At 41.8% G+C, this 23634-nt stretch overlaps 1 protein-coding gene and 1 non-coding gene across 4 annotated transcripts; both read left to right on the forward strand.

Moving 5' to 3' along the window:
* Positions 1-1039: 1039 nt before the first annotated feature.
* LOC103114213 (serpin B6-like) lies at positions 1040-15947 on the forward strand. 3 transcript variants are annotated; one of them, XM_007523859.2, is made up of 7 exons: positions 1040-1170; positions 4275-4447; positions 7255-7404; positions 9023-9140; positions 9846-9988; positions 13833-13988; positions 15203-15947. In XM_007523859.2, the coding sequence occupies exons 2-7, from the start codon at positions 4283-4285 to the stop codon at positions 15605-15607; spliced, it is 1137 nt and encodes a 378-aa protein (XP_007523921.1). In that variant the 5' UTR covers positions 1040-1170; positions 4275-4282; the 3' UTR covers positions 15608-15947. The 3 variants fall into 3 exon arrangements, with proteins under 3 accessions (XP_007523921.1, XP_060029988.1, XP_060029989.1); XM_060174005.1 differs by lacking the exon at positions 7255-7404; XM_060174006.1 differs by lacking the exons at positions 9023-9140; positions 9846-9988.
* Positions 6577-6682, forward strand: LOC132533208 (U6 spliceosomal RNA). Its single transcript, XR_009545115.1, has one exon. It is a non-coding gene; the product is annotated as a U6 spliceosomal RNA (small nuclear RNA).
* Positions 15948-23634: the final 7687 nt, after the last annotated feature.

A 23634-nucleotide genomic window follows, 5' to 3' on the forward strand; every position in this document is an offset into this window, starting at 1 on the left:
TAAGTGCAAGGGCCCGTGCAAGGATCCTGGTTCAGTAGGGGGAAGTTTAACAAGCAGTGAAGCAAGTCTGCAGGTCCCTCTCCCTCTCTCCCTCTCTCCTCTCCTCTCTCAATTTCTCCCTGTCCTGTCCAATAAAATGGAAAAAAATGGCCACCAGAAGCAATGGATTCATAGTGCTGGCATGGAGTCCCAGCAATAACCTTGGAAGCAAAATAATAATAATAATAATAATAATTAAAAGTAAAAAAAATGTCAGTTAACAATTATCATTTAACTGAAACAACCAGAGGGATAATTTTTAATACTAAGATTGTCCACTACTCAAGATTTGCATTCTCGGTATGTAGATTGAAAAAAAATCAATTGTCAAAATTGCATAAAACAACAGATGATGAGTTTATTCTGTGTGAATCAACCCATTTCCTGAGAGGCCTTTCTTATGAGTCATTAGTCCCCATTTAAAAATGAACTGACTTTCAAAAAACAGGTCTTAACAGTTTTTCAAAAGTGTTGAATGTAGATGAAAAGAAATGAGCATATTCAATCATATTACTTTACAAATGTAAATGGACTGTATCGGTCTCCAACTGTGGGCTTATATTAATATTTTCTTGATTTCAATTTTTTTATTTATCTTACAGTGCTCATGATATATCAGCATTTTACATAATAGCTCTTATAATCCATGCAGAAACCAAAATACATATGCAGAAGTTGTTTGAACCACTGTTCTGTCCAAATTGGAAAGGCTTGCTTTCAGGAAATTTAACATCTGGTCTAGCTCTGGGTAAATTTTCCATCATACAGTTCCAATTTTGAAAGTGTTCTTAATGCACACTCAAAAGACAATTACTGTGCGAATTAACTCGGGAAAAACAAGCCTGTCCTCCTCTATTGGGCAAAATCTTCCCCCCAAGCACCTCAGAAAATAGACACTAATCTCTCCACCAAGCCACCAGTCTCAGGCCTGGGCAGGGGCTGGGACTCAGGCTCCTCCCAGAGTTCTGCCCCAGCCTGTGAGATGGGGGTTGTATGAACAGATGCTATCACTGCCCACTCTGAGTCATCAGACCAGAAGCTAACAGAAATCAAAGCTGAGAGGAAGCATCCACCAGAGAAGCCTAGTGGAGCCAGGAGAGGAACCACAGCAGCAGTGGCAGGAGCTTCCAGGTAACAAATTCATGGAGGGGGTTCCGGGCTGCCCTTGGTCGCAGGTGGTTCTTGTAAAGGGAGAGATGCCTGCCATTGCTGTCACCATGGTGTTGACATTGAGCAGCAGTGGGGAAGTGGCAGTAACCAGAGCCTGGGGCGTGGTTGTTGGAGGGCTTGGGGTGTGGTTGCTGGAGAAGCTGCTTATTTGGGAGGCTGAGTCTGAGGAGCTTCTGGGTCCAACTCTTGACACCAACCTCTGCCTTGTCTGGAATGTCTATGAAGCCCTGTTAGATCTCAAGTCCTTGTCCTTTTGACCTTGCTGCCTGTGACACTGAATTTTTCCTGGTCCTTGTGAATTTCTTCACTTATCCCTCCAGCTGTACATTACCAGTCACATCATCCATCCTTTTAGTCAATCGTCTTAGAGTCAGAACGCTTAGGATTCCTGACCCCTTGCCTTTGAGTGCCTGTCATTTTAAACCTGTTATCTGAATCTATACCCACCTGGGGTAACAGCTGCATGGTTCATTGTTAAGGTGTGGGGCACTGCATTCATCTGGATGGAATGGACTACCTGCTTCATCATTTTTGGCTTCTTAGTGCACTGCCTGTGGTCCGTGGTCCTCCCTGACTGTCATTATCTAAGAAACTAATCAGAGTCCCTGACTCCTAGTCCCTGCCCCTCCATTGACCTGTCACCACCTGTCCATCCCATAATGAACTCTCTGGGGCAGAGATTCCCTCAGGTCATTAGTCTTTTAACGCCTTCCCCAGTCCCTCCCCCACACTTAATGGTGAGATTCGTTACTTCCTTACACCTTCAGTATACTCATGTAAAGATTTGTTTAAAAGCCTTGCATGGCTTTCAAGATCCTATCTCAAGTTCAGACTTTGACACTGGGCACAAGGGGCCCATCCTGACTCACACAGGATGTCTCTCACAAGAAACCAAGGGAACCACTTCCCTAACAACACACACACCACTGTGTTAGGCTATAATCTTTTGCACCAGCCCCACCAAGCAGCCTGAGGAATTAACTCTCTCTTCATGTCCTCTCAGGACTGCTGCTCAACTCTTTGGGCTAGCCTGTGCTCTTCACCAATGGCTCTCTGAAGAGAATTTCTTCTGCTTTTCCTTGTGATTGCTTACCACTTTATACAGTATGTTGTTACAGAGCGCAAGCTTGAAGTTATGCAATTAAATGTGTGTGTGTGTGTGTGTGTGTGTGTGTGTGTGTGTGTGTGTGCGTGTGTATCTCCTTGGGTCAGAGACTGGAAATTCTTGTTCATTTTCTTCTTTCAAAAAATGTAAAAATAGCTGTACATGAATGGGCTTTGAATAAATTCATGCTTGGGTTCAAGTATGGACAGGGCAGTAGGGAATGGAGTTCACAGCGAGCAGGTGGTGGAGCACATGGTTAAGTGCACAGAGTACCCTGTACAAAGACCCAGGTTCAAGCCCCCACTCCCCACCTGTAGGAAGGATGCTTCACAAATGGTGAAGTAGATCAAGGTATCTATCTTCCTCTCTCCCTCTCGATTCCCCCTTCCCCTCTTAATTTCTGTCTTATCTGATAAAATATAAAGAAACACACACACATACAAAATAGCTGTCAGGTATGTTGGGTTTGTTGTGTTGGCACTGAGCCTGAGTGATAATCCTGGAGGCAAAAAAAAAAAATTGAGTTCACCTGAGCTCAAGGTTCTCAGGAGAGAAATGAGTCTTCCACTTGGCATTTGTAAAATGGGAACTTAAGAAGCTTTTGCTAAAGACCTGTCCTCCTTCATCTCTTATTATGATTTCGTTCTTCAGACAGGCCTGGATACTGTGAAGTCTACACAGGCAATTAAACTCATTTCCAACAACACAGGTGGTTCAATAAATAACCAGCTTCATCCACCAGACTTTCCCCAAAGTAGCCACACCTACATCACAAAAGTGTTTAAAGGGAAGACATGGAAAACAGATTGTGGTTATGCGGACTCATGTATATTTTTCCAACAATCAGTAAGGTTTCCTGTAACACACTGATCTCAGGTTTCGAGCTTCCTGAGCCCCAAGAGAAAGAGATGTTGTTTGCAGGCAGCCACGTGTAGTTACTTGTTCTGTGTTCTCTTTGCACATGCGCCATGGTTTAGAGATGTGTGCAGTAAAAACACTCTGACTGCAGGTGCCTAGGGCTGTTGTACTCAGAACAAAGAAGCAGGCCTGGGCCTGTGGGGAGCAGGGGTTTCTGGAGAACAGGGTTAAGGAGAGGAAAGAGCTGAGAATAGATTTGCCAAAGGAGAATGAAGGGTTAAAGCTATTTGCTTGTAAGTTGTCCATACATTTTTAGCATTGCCTTGATTCCTCATCTCCATTTTAAGGCCACATTTTATTCTTTGAGTGAGACTTTCAACAGTATAAAATATTCACCGACTGTTTTCTTCCTTAGTGTTGTATTTATCCCTTAGGATTCATTTCAAATTTAAAGCAATATACACAGGCAAATACAATTAATGTAATACAAAGAGGTGAGCTGTTGACTATTTTTACTGATCTCATCCTAAAGATGTATTCAAGTATGTATGCTTTCACATTTTCTCTATATTTACGAAAACTACAGAGAGTCATATCGTTGTTTTCTTTTTAAAGAACTGAATCGTAAAATCAAAATGACCAACTAGTTTTTCACAGGATGAGGAAGACAGCTACAAACTTGAGGACTCCACAAAAGCTACACAGATATTTTGAAGGTGTATATTTTGTTGGTAAAAAAAAAAAGTCAGTCGTCAAAGTTAATAAAGTAAAATACAGGACAGATGGTGGCTCTTCCCATAAAACACACATATTATTGTGTAGGAAGAACCAGTTTCAAGTCCTTGTTCCCCATTTCCAAGCAGAAGACTTCTCAATCAGTAGAGCAATGTTGCAGATGTCTCTCCATCTCTCTGTCTATATCTCCGTCTCTCTCTGTTTCTATTCCTCTATAAAAGTGGCTTCTGGGAATGGTAGAGTTATGTAGGCACTGAGTGCCAGTGATAACCTTGATGTCAAAAAAAAAAGAAAGAAAGAAAGCATGAATTATAATCCACATCTGATCCTGTATTTAAGTAATATCAATTTCATTCCTCTTTCTCAGGTCTCGTCATGGATTCTCTATCCGAAGCCAATGGCACCTTTGCTTTCAACCTCTTGAAAAAGTTGGGGGAAGGCAATTCGAAGAATATCTTTTTCTCACCCCTGAGCATCTCCTCTGCATTGGCTATGGTCCTCCTGGGGGCAAAAGGAAACACAGCTGCCCAGATGTCTGAGGTATGAAGCTGTTTTAGGCTCTTAACAACATCTGCTATTCACCTGTCCATTGAGCTGGTTGGTTTCCTACATTTTAAGTCCTATAGAAATGGTTCTGAGCACAGAAGTCTACTAGTATTACAGGAGTGTGACTGGAGAGTTGACAGAATAAGGCATGATGCCCTGTGACCAGAGAGCAGTTGTGGTTATCTGGCCTGTGAGGGAGAAGTGGATACAGTTTGCAGAAGAAGAATTTAATTTTTTATTTTTAATTATCTTTTTTTATTGCATAGAGACAGCTAGAAATTGAGAGGGAAGTAGGACAGAAAGGAAGAGAGAGAAACACATATAGCCCTGCTTCACCACTTGTGAAGCTTTTCCCGCTGCAGATAGGGACCGTAGGTTTGAAACTGGGTCACTGCACACTGCAATGTGTGCGCTTAACCAGGTGTGCCACCACTGGCCCCCAGTAGAAGAATTTTTTTTTAAAAAATTTAATTTTTTTACTTATCAAAAGGAAACATGAATTTAAAACACAGTGTTTTATCTGTACCTTTTATTTTTTTACTTTTGATTGGGGGATTGATGGTTTACAGTCAACAATAAAATATAGTAAAAAAATTAAATACAGTAGTTTATACATGTATAACATTTCTCAGTATCTGTACATTTTTAAATGTGTTAATACCTAGGTCAATGCTGAGTCTTGTTCCTTGGGTACTGTCTAATGCTCTTTGGGTATTGTAAGCTCTCAGGTGTTTAAAAACAACTTTTATTTTTGTAAATTCATTGTGATACTCTTAGTATAAAACATATTGGTGACGTGTGTTCAGTAACATGGCAGTGTTATTGTTGAGTAAGCTCCATTTAGTGATTTGCAGTGACAGTTGACTACTCAGTATCAGACAGCAGGGATCTAGAGTTTGCTGGTGTCACTGACTGTGAGAACAGACAGCAGTTCTGATGGACACCTCGGGTTGAACTTCCTATCTCTTTGCAGTTTGCTCTGGGCTGCCTTACAGTACAGAACTCAGGCTCATGATGAGACATCTAAAAAGCCCAAGCTGGAAAAAGCGAGTGCTCATCCAGTGAGCATCTGAGTCGCTCTTGCTTTGTTTTAACCCAGTGCAAAAGCCAAAGTCAGAGTCAGAGAGGGGCTTCACAGAACAGGAACACTTCAGTCAGACTCCTCGGGCCACCAATCAGTGCTGATTCTGCCCTCTGGTCCTAAGGAATGCAAACATTTCCCTGGGCAAACTGCACTCTCCCCTCCCCAAAACCCATAAATATTTTACATTAGGAGAAGCGGTTCCAGATTCAGCTATAGGAATTTGTGTTAGTCTGGGTTTTTAATAGGTCCTTTAGTTACAAGGTGCAAGGAATTCTAAGTGATAAAGAACTGTCACAACTCAAAATTACTCCAGGGCAAAACGGCAAAACACTATGGAGAGATATCTGCAGTAGACGATCCCACTCAAAGCAAGGGTCCTCTTTCTCTCTCTCTCTCTCTCCCTCTCCCACTCTCTGTCTCTGTGTGTGTGTGTGCGCGTGTGTGTGTGTGTGTGTGTGTGTGTGTGTGTGTGAGAGAGAGAGAGAGAGAGAGAGAGAGAGAGAGAGAGAGAGATCCAGCAACTATGGAATGATGGAAACTCTGAAATTCAGCCAAGGTTGTATTACTATTTTCCTTTGCTACAAGTGAAGGGGAAGACAGAGAGGGAGAGAGAAAGGAGATACCTGCAGTACTGTTTCACCATGCATGAAACTCCCCTCCCTCACAGAAGACAGCAGGGGCTCCTGGTGTGTGTTACTATGTACACTCAACCGTGTGCATCACCTCCTGGCCCCCTTCCAGAATAATTTTTTTTCAGTCTTTCCAGGCTTCACTTATAACTTCAACAGTCCAGTTTTCTCCCTATTTTTCAAACAACTTGGCTGTTAGTCAGTGCTACATGTTTGAATTTCTGTTGAGGTAGATTATGATATCTAGAGGCAACACATATATCACTGCAATTACTCATCTCCAAAATGTCTTAAATGTCATAATGGACCAATTCTAAGGCTTTTCTTTCTTCACGTGGCTCTATCTGGGATTGTTCAACTGTAAACCATTGATCTCCCAATAAAGAAAAAATTTTTTAAAAGGCTCCATTGTGTTTGCTTCGGCAGCACATATACTAAAATTGGAACAATACAGAGAAGATCAGCATGGCCCCTGCCAAGGATGACACACAAATTCATGAAGTGTTCCATATTTTTTTAGGCCTACTAGCTATCTACAAAATGGAGACTCCCCACCCCCCAACTCTTCATATGAGCTATTCCAGCCTTTAGGTTCATGATTGGTCAACATTTTTTTTTTTTTTGGCTCTATATGTTAACTCTTTTTTCAGCCACCAGGTTCCAGATGCTACCATGATGACAACCAGACTTCCCTGGACAGACGACCCCACCCATGTGTCCTGGAGCCCCACTTCCCCAGAGCCTCACCCCACTAGGGAAACAGAGAGACAGGCTGGGAGTATGGATTGACCTGTCAACACCCATGTTCAGCAGGGAAGCAATTACAGAAACCAGACCTTCCACCTTCTGCAACCCACAATGACCCTGGGTCCATGCTCCCAGAGGGTTAAAGAATAGGAAAGCTATCAGGGGAGGGTATGGGATATGGAGTTATGATGGTGGAAAATTTGTTTAGTTGTACCCCTCTTATACTATGGTTTTGTCAATGTTTCCTTTTTATAAAAAAAAAAATAGGCTGCATGGTTGGGTTTTAAGTTACATCTCAGGAAGACTGAAAAATATACAGGCTTTTCTCTCTTTTCTTCCAGGCACTTTCTTATAATAAATTGAGAGACAAAGACGAAGTTATTCACCAGGGGTTCCAGGCACTTCTCACTGAAATCAATAAGCCTGGCACCCAGTATGTGTTGAAGACTGCCAGCAGGCTCTTTGGAGAAAAGTCCTATGACTTCCATCCAGTAAGTCAGCCTATTTATTTCACCAAAGAAATAAAGACAGAAACATGTCGCACGCAAGTGCATGCATGCGTGCGTGTGTGTATTGCAAAGAATGTGGGAAGTGATTCACACCCAGAGCCCAGAGTTCACCTTTTTACCCCTTAAACTCTGCAAGCAGTGTTGAGTTTAGATGAAACAACCTCAAAAAAATTTTTTAAAGATTTTATTTATTTATAAGAAAGACAGGAGGAGAGAGAAAGAACCAGACATCACTCTGGCACATGTGCTGCCAGGGATCAAATTCGGGACCTCATGCTTGAGAGTCCAAAGCTTTATCACTGCACCACCTCCCGGACCACTCAAAATATTTTTTAAAGTTTATTATTGGATAGAGACAGAGAGAAATTGAAAGAGGAAGAGAAGCTAGGGAGGGAGAGAGACAGAGAGATACCTATGTTACCCTGTGTTACCACTCGTGAAGCTTGCCCCTGCAGGTGGGGTCCAGGGGTTTGTACAACGTAGTGTGTGCAGTTAGCCAGGTGTGTCACCACCCGGCCTCAATAAGACAATCTCTGCAAGTATGACCATGGAATATAACATAGGTAGAAATGAATCAATCCTAACATGAAAATAATCGAAACAAATATTTCAATCACCTCTTTCTCACACAGAGGTAAGTTAGTGTGCAAAGTAAAAGCTAACTTAATTTTTACACATTAAGTACTTCAGTTTTTCTGAAATAAATAATTTAAGAATTTTGGCTTATTTTCTAAGTTGTGTTTATTGACAATGCTTTCATCATTATGCCACTTTCTAAGAGTGTGTGTTAACACACCAAACCCACAAACAGGGCGGCCATATTCCTTCACCACAGCCCTTCAGATCCTCTACCATTTCAATCCATAACCACCACCCCCCATAATCTCAGTTAAAATACAGGTTTATCAGGAGTCAGGTGGTAGCACAGTGGGTTGAGCGCAAGTGGTGCGCAAGGACAGGCATAAGGATCCCGGTTTGAGCCCCTGGCTCCCCACCTGCAGGGGAGTCGCTTCACAGGCGGTGAAGCAGGTCTGCAGGTGTCTTTCTCTCCCCGTCTCTGTCTTCCCTTCCTCTCTCAATTTCTCTCTGTCCTATCTAACAATGACTACATCAGTAACAACAACAGTAATAACTACAACAATAAAAAACAAGGGCAACAAAAGGGAAAATAAAGAAATAAATAAATTTAAAAAATAACAAGGGTTTATTTTTGTTTGATTTAGTTCCTTTGTATTCTGCCATTATATCCCAGTTGTGAGTTAAATTGTCTATTATTTCTCTTTCTCTTTCTGAATCTTAAAATAACCCCCCAGGATGCTCTTAACGTTGTAGCAAATGGCAACACATCATCCCATTGACATACATAGCTCCTTCCTTGAGGAGTCCAGTTCATGAAAGCCAGTTGACAGCTTGACCACCAGTGCATTAAGTTTATGAGTTAAACTAAAACAGAACTACTGACTTTATACTGGGATCCCAGGTTTGCCTGTAAACTCTACATATACATAAAATCATGTTTAATGAATAGGCATAGTGAAGAAGTAGGTTATTCTATACATGCTTTTGCAACCATGAAGTAATGCTACTTCATTCATCCTAGACATTTAAAGACTCCTGCTACCAATTCTACCAAGCAGAAGTGGAAAATCTGGATCTTATTAATGCTGCTGAGAAGTCTAGGAAACACATCAACACATGGGTTGCCAATAAGACTGAAGGTGAAAACAGATTTCTATTCAAGTTGTATTTTAATAAGCATATTGCCAATCCCTTTACTGTGTTATCAAATGCAAAATGATTCTTGTTTTTCTCTAAGACAATGGGAAAGCTTTAAAATCTATCCTTAAATATTTTTATTTTCTTTTTATTATTAAGACTCCATGACATTTATTACTATGTAGTGATCCTTCCAGAATAATTTATACTTTAATTGTGCTGTTGTTCAGATGCTGGTAGACTTCCCATAAGAAGTATAAAAACATAGTATTTCAAGATTTCAATTCCAACCCATTATTTTCTTGTTTCAGTTTATTCACACAATGTTGTTAAGTCCCTTGGTCAAGTTCATATACACCTTTGCTTACTGCAAACACTTTTCATAATTACCTTATCTCTTACCAGGTTAATTCCATTTAAATTTCCAATTACATCACTCTTATGCCGTGTGGTACCATATCAGTTATGAGTATGTGATAGATTACTTAATTATGACTTCATAAAGGGGTGATATTTCTGACAATACACCTCTGTTTTGTGGCAGGTGTTTTTACTATTGTTTCACACAGGTCATCTCATTAAGTGGCGACATATTTGGAATGTAGCCTCCCTTCATGTCCCTTCATGTGTATTTGACTTCTCTAGCTGAATATTGGTTTTGATTTTTGAATCTTTTAGCTATATGCCTCTTTAATTCTGTTTTGCAGATAAAATCACAGAGGTACTGCCTCCAAATTCAGTTGAATCGTTGACCAAGCTGATACTTGTGAATGCCATCTACTTCAAAGGACAGTGGTTTAGTCAGTTCCAGACAGAGCGCACCCTGGAAATGCCTTTCAAAATCAATGAGGTGAATATTTTTCACTGGCATAAGAAAATTACGACAACATTCCCCACGTTCAAATTAATTCTAGAGCATGCAAAGACTTTGAACTTTAGAAATTTGACTTGACATAGCCCCACTGGAACACAAATCTTGACTTTCCAAGCATGTGGAGACATTTTTCCCCCTTGTTCTCCAGCTGATTTTTAACCTGCAGCCACATTCTCTATTTTCCCTTTGTCACCTACACTACACTCTGTCTGTCTCACACATCTGTTTATGTAGCTTATGGCTACACTTGTGAGACTCTTTAGTGTATGAGCTCTTTGTAATTTTGACCATTTCAGTTGCTCTTCATTTTTCACTACCTAGACACTTGCCTCCTTAACCTTCCTAGGTGATAAACCCCTATAGTACCACCTGAAGTTCACGCATGTTGTTACAGCACCCCCTGCTGGCAGTTGAGTAGAAAAGCAGCAGACAGGGATGAAATAAAATCTCTCCTCTCGATCTCTTTCTTTACATGTCACTGGTTAACAATACACATTTTTTGGAAAGTAGCTTGGCATTTTAATGAAAGTGTATACCATGTTTACCACTAAGGTGCAATTATCTTTTTATAATATTTTATTTACTGGATAGAGGCAGAGAAATTGAGAGGGAAGGGGAAGGTAGAGGGAGAGAGACACAGACACCTGAAGCACTGCTTTACTACTTGTGAAGCTTCCCTCCTGCAGGTGAGGACTGGAGGCTTGAACTTGGGTCCTTGCATATTGTAACATGTATGCTCTACTGGATATGCCTCTGCCCAACCCCAGGATAACCACTTTTTACCTCCATGAAATTAATCCCCTCTATCTATCTTCCCATCTTGTCCCCCTATCTTCTTAATGGTAACTGAGGACAGCAAACACCATCTTACAAGTGTCTATAGCTTACTAGGTGCTCAAGAAATACTAAATCAATACATTAGACCTAGCCTCTTTTTAATAACATAAAACAGACATCATCTTTTGCATTAAGAGAGGGGAATAAAATAATTTATATTTAAGATAGACAAATGGCTTAGTTTGAATATGCTATTTGCCAAGAAGTCTCCACCTTTCTCATACAAATCCATTCTGTCCTTTCCTCTGTATTTAACTCAATGCTTGTGCATATATGTAAACATAGACAGCATCTTTTAACTTAATTCTTGATCACTGCGCAGTACTTGAGTTCTGGTAGGTTTTGAGTCTGTAAATTCAGCTTCCCCCCCAAAGACATTCCGTTTCCAGGTTTGTTGTTGTTGTTCTTCTTCTAGCGTTTGCCCTTCTTCCGTAGCCAGTCTAATTTGAAGTATTTCTGTTTCCTCCTACTCCTTGAAATTTCTTTAGAAAAATTTATATTAGACTTAAATCAACTGCTAATCAACAGGATTCTTACTTCATAGTTGTTTCCTTGTGTTATCTTTCCTGACTGAAGTCTGGAGGTGAACTGAGACTAGGGGTGTGTGGCAAGGTACTAGAAACTGGCTCCTTTTGTTTCTTCTCTGTCATTCTCAGCACATGACTATCTCATGGTCACAAGATGGCTCCTCCTTAATGCAGGAAAGAGAAAATGGGAAGATCAAAGGCAAAGAGCAAAACCTTCTTCCCCTGAGGACTTGGCATATTTTTCCAGGAAGTAAAACTTTCTTCTTTATCTCACTGCACAGAATTTTTGTATCCCCTGGAGTGGTGAAGAATCCTATCTTGCTTACTAGCCTCCAGTGCAGGTAAGGAAGGGAGAAAGACAGTATATACTCAGAGCTGATCATAGACCAATGTATAGTGCCTTATAAAGGGCACAGATTTTGAGTGACTATTTACTTTTCACTCCTTATAGAAAAGAAGATGAGCTACATAATTCTATATTTAGTGGACCATTCAGTTACAAGTGGTTCAAGTACAAATGAACAAGATTGCTTTTGCATTGTAAGACAGAAGTTCTGAGTCTCAGAAGAGGTATTGCCTATGACAAAGAATAGTTATCAGATCCACCCATCCCTGTATCTTGCCTATTGTCAGTGACTGCTATCATTCTACAAAAGAACTGGAATTTGTTGAAATGAGGCTGTTACTTACTGCCCTAGCACCCTTTCTAGAAAGCAACAACATTGCTAATCATTTTCTAGAAGGCAACCACATGTAGCTTTTGTGCTTTCAGAGTGAGTGTGTCATAGCACTATGTGAAGAAAAAGCCACATTTTATTTTATTTTATTTATTTTTATTTGCATTGCCAAGGTCTCATACACAGTGTTTCCACCGTTTGGGGGAATTTTTTCTTTATTGTGGGCATTAATGGTTTACCATTGACAGTAAAATATAGTAGTTTGTACACGTGTAACATTTCTCAGTTTTCAATATAACAATTCAACCTCCTTTAGGTCCTCCTCTGCCGTCATGCTCCAGGATCTGAACCCTTTTCCCCTACCCCAGAGTCATTTACTTTGGTGCAATACACCAATTCCAAGACTGGATTCTTTTTTTTTTTTTTAACATAGTGAAAGAGACAGACAGAGATAGGGGAGATAACAAATAAGAGACAATAAAATGTATTTATGCCTTTAGAATATTAAAAAAGAATCAATGTGACTTGAATGTGAAAAGGTCAAGTACAGATGAAGAAATGTTTAGAACAACATCCTGGTACTGAGACCAAGATGGATGCAGTCCTTCCCTAGTCAAGTGTGTTCATTTTACCTCCTCCTCTCTGCGTTCTTGTTCAGTAGCTCCTTTATTAGTTTATCTTAACACAGTGACTGAACATCCTCTATGTGCCTAAGGTCCTGTTTCTTCCATAAATAAGCTGGCCAAAGCATCCCTGCCCTCATGAAGTTAAGACTTTGCTGGGGAGACGATTGCAACATAAATGAGGAAAGAAGGGTGTAACACAGTGGTGAGTGCTTCAGACACAGAGAGGAAGAAAAGGGATGTCTGGGGATGGCTAGTGTCATTGCAGGCTACAGCTGTCAGGAAAGCTCTTCCTAGGAAGGACGTATCAGAGTAAAGAAGACGAGATTTAAAAAAAAAATAAATGCTCGGCAGACTCTTAGGAAGGAAAGTGATGGCAGAGATGGGAAACCTGGTTGGCCCCTAGACAGAGAAGTGTCCAGGATAGAGGTGAGAAAAAGGGTCAGAAGGGAAATGGGGGTGGGGGAGTCCCTTGACATGATTCTGAGGTGTGGGTGCAGTCATCCTAACACTTAAAAGAAAACCACTGTAGAGTTCTCAGAAATATATTCCTGTGATTTGATTTTTACTTCACCAGGTTCCCTCAAGCTCTGCACTTCGAATAAAGACAAGGTACTAAGAGCAGATGTAGGAAAACCACTGAGTTTATTGAAATGCGCCCGGATTAGAGCAGAGGTGGAGCTAATGCCAGCTAGGAGTGGACCAATATGTGGAAGACAGTGAGGAGACAGGCTTTGTGATAAACAAATGATGGTGTTGTCACCAACTGTCAAGTGGCTGGCTGTAGATGGAGCTTATCTAAAAGAGACTGGTAGGGTCCAATATTGACTGTCACCATTGGGTGTCTTTTCCATCCTCAAATATAGTGATCAAGAAGACAGTATAATAAGTTAGGTACCTGGGAGAAGTACAATTGTAAATCATACTGAAATTGACAAGAATGAATGAGGTCACCAAGTCTAGGAGTTTGCCCTGGCCACTCACTGTTTGAAGGCTGAGGTGATGGAGTTCAGTAGCAAAGGGCAGGGCTCATGTGAGGTTCAAGATCCAAGAGTAGAAAATGGTTGAAGCACAAAGAGATGACCACTCTGCTGAATTCATCCAAACATATCAGCCGATCACCAATAGGCTGAATGCTTATCTGTCTCCTTGGTAGGAGGAAGAGAAGCCAGTGCAAATGATGTTTAAGTCATCAACATTGAAAATGAACTATGAAGAAGAGATCTCCACTGAAATTCTGGTGCTGCCCTATTGTAGAAAAGAGCTGAACATGATCATCATGCTTCCAGACGAGGGTGTCAGCTTGGAAATGGTAAGGAATGTTCAAAGTGTACATTTTTTACAAAGTAAAGGCTCCAATTAACTCCATAGGCAAGAAGACATTTAAAACGTATTTTTGCCAAGTTACATTCGACATGGCTTAGCTAATTCTGTAAATTAGTGGGTACTTTTGTTTATATGTAGATTCAGGTTTAATAGTCCAGGGTCTAGTTTGAGATTCTGCATTTTTACAAGCTTGGGGTGTGGGAGTCAGAGGTGCTGGGGCTGCTGCCCCTGGGCCACACTCCAACTAATAAGATTGTGGAGAATTGATGGATATTAGAAGTATAGTGTTTGCCTTTTTAGAATAAAATCCATTCCAGGGCTAGAAAAATAGCTCAGTTGAATAGTGTGTTTCTTTGAAATATGTACAACTCAGATTTTAGTCCAGTGCCCATTGTATTGAAGGAACTTTCAGTGCTATGGCTTCTCACTCCACCTCTCTCTCTCTCTCTCCCTCTCTTGCCTTTCTCTCCTTCTCTATCTCTCTAGGCTTCTGTGACTTTGGGGGAAAAAAGTCATTCCATTGTGATGAAACCCTGGAAATGAAACAAAATACCTAAGAAAGCAAGCAAGCTATCACTACTTGTGAGTTCAGTAGACAAAGTAGAAAGGAGAAAGAAGACATATTATAGGGCATTTCAAACAAAATACGACAGAAGTCTGAATTCAAGCAGGGCAACAGAGGTAGAAATACATCCAGAATGAACAACAACAATTAAATCAACAGAAACAAAAACAAAAACAAAAAAGATGATGAATTAATGGGAAATAATTGTGGGTGAAAGAGGTCAAGTTTTATATGCCCTTCCTCCCAGCATCAATACTTTCAGTAAAATAACAGCAAATCTAAAGATAGTTCCTGTGCATGTACTACAAGCTAATGTCCTAGCTATACATTTCTACTAAGATTTCTTGAAACTGAGGAGTCCAGGTTTTGAACATTTTAGCATGAAGGTGCCCTCCTCCACTTCTGTGCTGACCAGTATGGTAGCCATGAGTCCTGTATGGCTATATATTTTAATTAATTAAAATTAAATACAATAAATAACTCAAGTCTTCCACATTGCAAGACCCCAGTAGCTACTGTGGGTCAGTGGCCATATAATGGACAGCAGAGCATAGCATATTAAAAAAATCAAAGCCAAAAGTTATCTTGTATGACAGTATTTCTGATCTGAATATTTCCGACTTTTATTCTGCTAGCTGGAAAAAAAACTTACTTATGAGAAATTCTTAGAATGGACAAGACCAAACAAGATGTATGAACAAGAGTCAGAAGTTCTCCTTCCACGATTTAAACTGGAAGACAACTACAACATGGAGGAGGTTCTTCGCAGTTTAGGAATGACTGATGCCTTCGACCTGAACAGGGCCGATTTCTCTGGAATGTCTCCGGAGAAAGACCTGTGTTTGTCCAGCGTCAGACACAAGTGTTTCTTAGAGGTCAACGAAGAAGGTGCAGAAGCAGCAGCTGCCTCTTGTGTGGTCATATTTTTCAAAAGCGGACAGAGAACTCACAGGTTCTGTGCAGACCACCCCTTCCTTTTCTTTATCCAGCACAGCAAAACCAACACTATTCTCTTCTGTGGCCGGTTTTCCTCTCCCTAAGGAAATAAAAATGACTATAGACGTTTCTCTCTTCTCTCATTGCTGGCTTTTCACCCTCATCTTGCAGCTGACGGTGACATTACTAGGGCACTGATGTCAATCCAGAAGGTAGAGAGATAAGCTTTAAAGTCCTTGTTATGGTTGATTCTGTTATATTGGACATTAATTGTTTTTTTATTTTTGGGGGGGAGGGGGATCTAAAGTGTACCTTTACTCAGGTTTTGTTCATTTTGACAGTGGTATCAGGGGACTCTGATTGATAATCTCTGTGTGGAAGGAGGTATCTTCCCCAGCACCCCTCGCCCCCCCCAAAAAAAAAAACACATGTATTTCAACTGTGTCTCGACTTAAAGTGTCACTTCCTGTAGTAAACAACCCTTAGGATTCCTTGTTCTCTCTTCCCAGGCACAGGGAGGGTGATGTTACTATTCCTTTGTTGTCTACTAAACAACATTATCTCTTGCCCCCTTGTTAGCGAGAAAACAGAAAGTGAAATGAAATGAGGATCTGGTCTCAGAAATCTTCAGAAGGGACCTCAATTTTATTTTATTTTGCTTTATTTAATTTAATTTTTTTTTTTTGCCACCAGGGTTATTGCTGGGGCTCGGCGTCTGTACTACCAATCCTCTGTTCCCGACAACCATTTTTCCACTTTGTTCTTTCTACTTTTATTTGACAGGACAGAGAGAAATTGGGAGGGGAGATAGAGAAGGATGGAGAGACCTAAACTGTAGACTTGCTTCATCCCTCATGAAGTAGTCCCCCTGCAGGTGAGGTGTGGGGGCTTGAACCTGGGTTCTTGCCATGCTGATATGGGCATTTAACTGGGTGTGCCACCACCTGGACACCTTATTTCACTTATTTATTTATTTTTCCTAACTCTCCAGAGCCAGACTGGCAAAATGAAAGCAACTGCATCAGACTTGTGAGAAACCAGCATTTGCCTAGAGAACTCTAGTCGCTTTTTTTTTTTTTTTTTTGCCTCCAGGGTTATTGCTGGGGCTTGGTGCCTGTACTACGAATCCACTGCTCCTGGAGGCTTTTTTTTTTTTTTCTTTTGTTGCCCTTGTTTTATCCTTGTTGTGTTTATTATTGTCGTTGGATAGGACAGAGAGAAACAGAGAGAGGAAAGGAGACAGAGAGAGGAAGAGACCTGCTTCACAGCCTATGAAGCGACTCCCCTGTAGGTGGGGAGCCGGGGGCTTGAACCGGGATCCTTATGCCGGTCCTTGTGCTTCATGCCTCATGTGCGCTTAACCCACTGTGTTACCGCCCAACTCCCTCTAGTTGCTTTAAAAATTTAAAAATGTTATCAGAAGACCAAGGTGGTAGGTGTGTCCCTCTAGCAGAAATGGAGCTTGAAATAGCTCCAGGGATTAGGTGTTGAATGGTGAATTGCTTGAAAGGTGATCCTGGTTTAGTGAATTGGAAACAAATGGATTAGTCAACTGAAGAGGGAAAGTTGTGCTCTTTTCAAAAGAGATTCCTTTAAAATTTTTTTTAAATGATTTTTATTCATAAAAAGGAAACACTGACAAAAACCATAGGATAAGAAGAATACAACTCCACACAATTCCCACCGCCAGAACTGTATCCCAGTCCTCTCCCCTGATAGCTTTCCTATTCTTTATCCCTCTGGGAGCATGGACCAAGGGACATTGTGCAGTGCAGAAGGTGAAAGGTCTGGCTTCTGTAATTGCTTCCTCGATGAACATGTGCACTGACAGGTCGACTCCCAGCCTGTCTCTTCAAGAGAGACTTTGTCACTGAAGCCTGGAACCTGGAGAACTTAACTGATGGAACTTCTGTACAGTTCCTTCATTCATCAGGAATACCTTCCAAGACCCCACAGATACCCTAAGCAATGGATATTACACGATCTTATCTACATAATGTTCCTCCTCTATATACATACCAGTGCCAGTTTGATTTATATACTACACACCATTACAGATTGATCATAATTTATAATAGAATACTCATAGCAATGGATTGCAGTAAACAGTAAGTGAATTTTGTCTCTCTTTTTCAATAGCATTTTTGTAGGATACGTCTTCGCTTTGGAGTTGACTTGGGGTCATTGCAATCATTTAATTATGGACTAGAAGGGCCTTCTATATTTCTCTTCTTCAGCTGGTTAATTTTGCCATTTGTGAGAATTTTGGCTGTGAGAGTGACTGAAGCTACAGAAATACAAAGAAACCTTGATATTTTCTGTGGGTTAAAAGGTGGGGGGAAGGGGATCTGTAATTGTAACTGGAGCTCTCACTATCCTCTCTTCTCTGCTTTACACTTGAACTTGGAAAGAAGTAGGCAAGGAATATAATTTTAATTTATTTTTTTTGTAAATGCATCCATCAGATGCCCTGATCTGTAGTTTGAGGATTGAAGAGAATGTGAAGGAAAAAGGGCCTGCTTCACTGGGTTTTCCTGTTTCACAGCTGTCTCTGACCTGACTGACTAGTTGTTCTGTACATCGAAGATAGAAGATAGGTTCTGCTGAGACCTCGATGTATTTGTTTGTTCAGTCAAATACTCTGAGGTACTGGACCCCGGCCCTCTGAAAGGTCTACTTCACCAGCTGTACAATGCTATGAATAGCTAGAGGGCTCCAGAGAGACACTATAAGGTGCCTCTCCAGGACACCCTCTCTTTCAGTGTCTGATCCTCCTTTGATGACCAGGGAGGCCCCCAGCATTCCTCCCACATCCTCACCCTCTAGTTATCTGGCAATACTTATTCAGCCATTGTCCTTCTTCTTCTTTTTCTTCTACTACTGCTACATCATCATCATCATCATCATCTTCTTCTTCTTCTTCCTTCCACCCTTCCTTCCTTCGTTCTTCTTCCTCCTCCTCGTTCTCCTTCCTCCTCCTCCTCCTTCTTCTCTTTCCTCCTCCTCCTTCTTTAATTTTTTTAAAAATATTACTTATTTATTGGATAGAGACAGCCAGAAGTAGAGAGGGGAGGGGTGATAGAGAAGATAGAGAGACAGAGAGACACCTTCAATAAGCTTTCCCCTTGCAGATGGGGGCCAAGGGTTCAAACCTGTGCTCCCAACCAGGTGCGCCACCATCTGGCCCCTGCCAATGCTGTTCTGCACAACAGGAATTTGCACAGATGTGAGGCTGTAACATTAGCCATGCTAGTGTGCACCTCCACTACTGTCAGGCTGAAGCCTCAGACACCTGCATCCCTTCTGGCCTTTGTGCTTCCCCGGGGAACTCACAGTTTGCCCATAATCTCTAGTAGAAGCAGCCGGCTCCTGTAAACTAGCCTTTCTGCTACTGTCACTCTCCTTGTCCTTGTCCCCCTGAATATTCCTACACAGCCAAGACTTCTAAAGAGTCTAAATCTCAGCTTAGAGCAGTAGGTCGTCTATTGTTGCTACAAGATCAAGATAGCAAAGCTGGTAACTTATTATTTTTTCTCCAGGGCTATTGCTGGGGCTAGGTGCCCGCACTACAAATCCACTGCTCTTGGAGACCATTTTTTTCCCTCCTCCTCCTCTTTCTTCTCTTCCTTCTTCTCCTTTTTATTATTATTATTATTATTTTCCAGGATAGGATAGAGAGAAATTGAGAGAGGAGGGGGAGATAGACACACACACCTGCAGACCCGCTTCAACATTTGTGAAGTGTCTCTCCTGCAGGCAGGAGCTGGGGGCTCGAACTCAGATCCTTGAGTGGGCCTTTGGCTTTGTACTATGTGTACTTAACCAGGTGTGACACTGCCTGGACCCACAAGCCAGCAACTTATATGACTTCTTTGCTTACTCAGTGAGGATGCTGGGAAACTAAGAGCAAACTAAATTAGATTTGGTTCTTCCCTCCTGAGTACTCTTTTTTTTTTTTTTTTTCTGAATTGCACAAGATTCTTTGACTCTGTTTTTCACATGATGGGGATAGAGGGTGTGGTGGCAAAGAGATTTTTTTCTTACTTCCTATAAAGTCACTAATTCCACTATGAGGACTCCTCTGTCACTAACTCATTTCCTCCCTAATTAAATTCCAAAGATGACATCACCAATACCATTCCATTGGGTTTCAACATATGAACCTTGAGGATGCAGTGCCATCCATAGCTTCTCTCGGCGTCTTCTGGCCTTAGAGGTAAGAATGAGACTTTCCTTTCTTCATCTGCTACTCTATTTTCAGTAATTTCCTCCTTTTATACTAGTCAATACTTTTCTGTAATAGTTCCCCTCTGTTCACATAATCAGTGAGTGAGCTCTGACTGACGGGTCTGCACATTCATCCCACACAATTTCAGGAAAGTGGAGAGAACATGGAAGTTCGCTCTGTTGTGGGAACGGGGGGGGGAGGGATAGGGCTGAAAGGGTGACTGGCTGACTATCTACATAGAAGAATCACAAGAGACTCGGTCATGTACAAGATATATGAGCTTGTATTGAAATAAAGCAAAGATAGAAAAGAGAGAGAAGAAAACACTTTAGAGATGTGTGAACCCCAAGAGATAGAGAACAAGAGAATGGGGAGGGCTGAGTTTCCCTGCCCTGCAACTTTTGCAGTGGGTTCAGGGGATGCTGAAGCAGGAGCCTGAGGGGGGTCACCTTCAGCCATTGTCTCCAGGTGCACATCTGCATTCATCTGTATTTGATGGCCTTGGCGGTCAGGTGGAAGGGGAGGTGCTGGTACAACATGCAGACATCTTGGCATCTGGCCCCTGGTCCAGACTACCTAAGGGTGCAGGGGAAGGGGTTGCTAATGTCCTTCCTCCAGGAAAGCTTTCTCTAGATAGTTCCCTAACAACCCAACCTACTGTACCTTATGTCAACACAGCTATTTTTTTCCCCTCCAGGGTTATTGCTGGGCTCAGTGCCTGCACCATGAATCCACCCCTCCTGGAGGCCACTTTCCCCCCTTTTTGTTGCCCTTGTTGTAGCCTCGTTGTGGTTATTATTATTGCCATTGTTGATGTTGTTTGTTGTTGGATAGGACAGAGAGAAATGGAGAGACGAGAGGAAGACAGAGAAGGGGAGAGAAAGATAGACACCTGCAGACCTGCTTCACCGCCTGTGAAGCGACAACCCTGCAGGTGGGGAGCCGGGGGCTTGAACCGGGATCCTTACGTCCTTATGCCGATCCCTGCGCTTTGCGCCACATGCGTTTAACCCACTGCGGCACTGCTCGACCCCCAATACAGCTATTCTTAACAATACTCTGCTAAGGGTGGGGAGATAACATAATAATCATGCAAATAGACTTTCATGCCCTAAACTCTGAAGTCCCAGGTTCAATCCCCTCACACGACCAGAAGCCAAAGCTGAGCAGTGCTCTGGAGAAAGAAAAAAAGTTAAAGAAAAGTCCTTTTGTTAGGGTTTGCTGTACAGCACCCAGTACCTTGTATACAGCTGTGCTATTGGCTGCTTCTGATCTACTTGGTCTAGGCTTCTGAGAGAGTGTGCATATCAATTACACAGCCTATATATTGAAAAGATTCAGTTTGTGTTTTGAAAAACTTCGAGACATACAATTAATTTTCCCCCTCTTGTATTAATTAACTAGTGATGTATATGACTACATTTTACTAGGAGTGTACATAAACACCATTCCCACCACCAAAAGACTGTGACCCGTCTCCCACCCACTCCCAACCCCCACTGGCCCAGGAAGCTGCATGTCTACCCCTTACCTCTGGGTTATTACTTTGGTGCCCTACTTACAATTTGGTCAGGTCCTGCTTTTAGTTTCCCTTTCAGATCTTCTTAGTCAGCTTCTGTTGATGAGTGGGATCATCCCATATTCATCTTTATCTTTCTGACATAGCTCACTTAACATAATACCTTCTAGCTCCGTCCAAGATGGGTCAGAGAAGGTGGGTTCATTGTTCTTTTCAAAGTTAACCCAATTGCCAAATAATGTGATGATAACATTAACTATTGATTGTCTTTTTGAACCCTAAGACAGCAGGAACCTCACATCTCCACTTCCTACTTCCCCCAGCCTCTACTTCCCCCAGTCCTGGAACCATTGGATAGGACCCACTTTCCTGCATGCCTCTCCCAATCCATATCAAATAATATTGCATCTGCTGATCACAACCTAACCAACACAACGATTGCCACCTCAACATGCTTCACTTCAGACTGTGTCCAGAGACTACACGTGTGGAATGACAACCCTTCAGCTTCATTACTCGGGTGAGACCTTTCCTTTCATAGTATACTCTAATTCCATCTCAGGTGGTTCACTTTCTAACAAAGTCCCAAAACCTAGATATACACCAGTTTCTGTGAGAGAGAGCATATGTTCACACGTATCCGTAAACTACTGCAAAATATATACCTGAAAGCAGAAGTACACTAGAGTTTGCAGTGAATACCCCCCTAACACTTCCTCTCCACTATTCCAAGCTTTGGGTCCATGATTGCTCAACAACTTGTTTGGCTTCATATGTTAACTCTCTTTTCAGTCACCATGTTCCAGATGTCATCAGGATGCCGGCCAGGCTTCCCTGGACTGAAGACCCCACCAATATGTCCTGGAGCTCCACTTCCCCAGAGACCCACCCTACTAGGGAAAGAGAGAGGCAGACTGGGAGTATGGACCGACCAGTCAACGCCCATGTTCAGTGGGGAAGCAATTACAGAAGCCAGACCTTCTACCTTCTGCAACCCTCAGTGACCCTGGATCCATGCTCCCAGAGGGATAGAGAATGGGAAAGCTATCATGGGAGGGGGTGGGAAATGGAGATTGGGTGGTGGGAATTGTGTGTAATTGTGCCCCTCCTACCCTATGGTTCTGTTAATTAATACTTTCTTAAATTAAAAAAAAAAGTTAAAGAAAAAAAATCAAGTCTCTGTTGAGTCAGGTGTTACATGATGTTGTACGCTGGGATGGCCCAGACTAGCAGGGTGTTCTAGGAGGATGTGGGGGTTTGCTTTCATTTCCACTTAAAAAAAATTTTTTTAACATTTATTTTTATTTACTTGGATAGAGTAAGATAAAAACTGAGGGGGGAGATAGAAAGAGGGAGAGAGAAAGAGAGACATCTGTAGCCCTGCTTTACCACTAGTGAAGCTTTCCCTCTGCAGGTGGGGACCAGGGGTTTTTGAACCCGGGTCGTTGCACAGTGTAATGTGTGGGCTTGACCAGGTGTGCCACAACCTGCTCCCCATTTCCACTTTTCTCTCTACAGTTCTGCTAAGCCCCAAACTACCAAAGAGGCATCTCTAATTGTCCTCACCAGTTCTCCATCATTTACTGTGCCAGAATGCACCCTTGGAATTAAGGAAAGGTACAGGGCTGTACCAACCAGGCACTGCTATCACTTTCAGGCCCTGATAAGTCAGAAACACGTCTGTTTCTCCCACAAGTTCATTGCAATAAAAAAATCGGGTATAATTATTAGTACAAATGTAGGATCATTGGTCAGCAAGATATTCACAGCTTCAATCTCCGGGCCCAACATAAGTCAGAACTGAGCAGTGCTCTGGTATATATATATATATATATATATATATATATATATATATATATATATATTTCCTTAGCATTTCATTTTTTTATTTCTCATGTGTGTCTACGCAACAATCTAGGTGATTTGCTATGAGCACGTTTGAGGACCTAGGGGTGCACATCACAACTAAGCACTCTAAATCTGACCTTGTGTTGGATCCCAGATTTCAAGATAGTGTCAATACTAAGCAGAAGGAAACTGATGATGAAAAAGAACAGAGCAGGCTGGGAGATGGCTCATGTGGACAGTGAGCTGCTTTCTGTGCTCATGACCCATGTTTCAATCCAGCCCCTAATGAGTGTCTTTTGCCCTCTTTCTATCTGAGAAAAAGTCAGCCTGGAGCAGTGAAAACCTAATGATGGAAAAAAAAAATGAAGGACAGAAGAAGAATCCAAGTAGAGAGGCCAGGAAGTGGTGCTGCATCTGGCTAAGTGCACACGTCACAGCGCACAAGTTCAAGCCCCTGGTCCCAACCTGAGGAGGGAAAGCTTCATGAATGGTCAAACACGGTGCAGGTTTTTCTCTTAATCTTTTCCTCTCTATTA

The sequence above is a fragment of the Erinaceus europaeus genome, chromosome 15 (genome assembly GCF_950295315.1).
Source record: "Erinaceus europaeus chromosome 15, mEriEur2.1, whole genome shotgun sequence".
Taxonomy (NCBI): domain Eukaryota; kingdom Metazoa; phylum Chordata; class Mammalia; order Eulipotyphla; family Erinaceidae; genus Erinaceus; species Erinaceus europaeus.

Coding starts and splice junctions, on each gene's coding strand:
- LOC103114213 (XM_007523859.2), top strand. CDS start 4,283: ATGGATTCTCTATCCGAAGCCAATGGCACCTTTGCTTTCAACCTCTTG. Junction 4,448..7,254: donor CAGCTGCCCAGATGTCTGAG/GTATGAAGCTGT, acceptor CTTTTCTTCCAG/GCACTTTCTTATAATAAATT. Junction 9,141..9,845: donor GGTTGCCAATAAGACTGAAG/GTGAAAACAGAT, acceptor TCTGTTTTGCAG/ATAAAATCACAGAGGTACTG.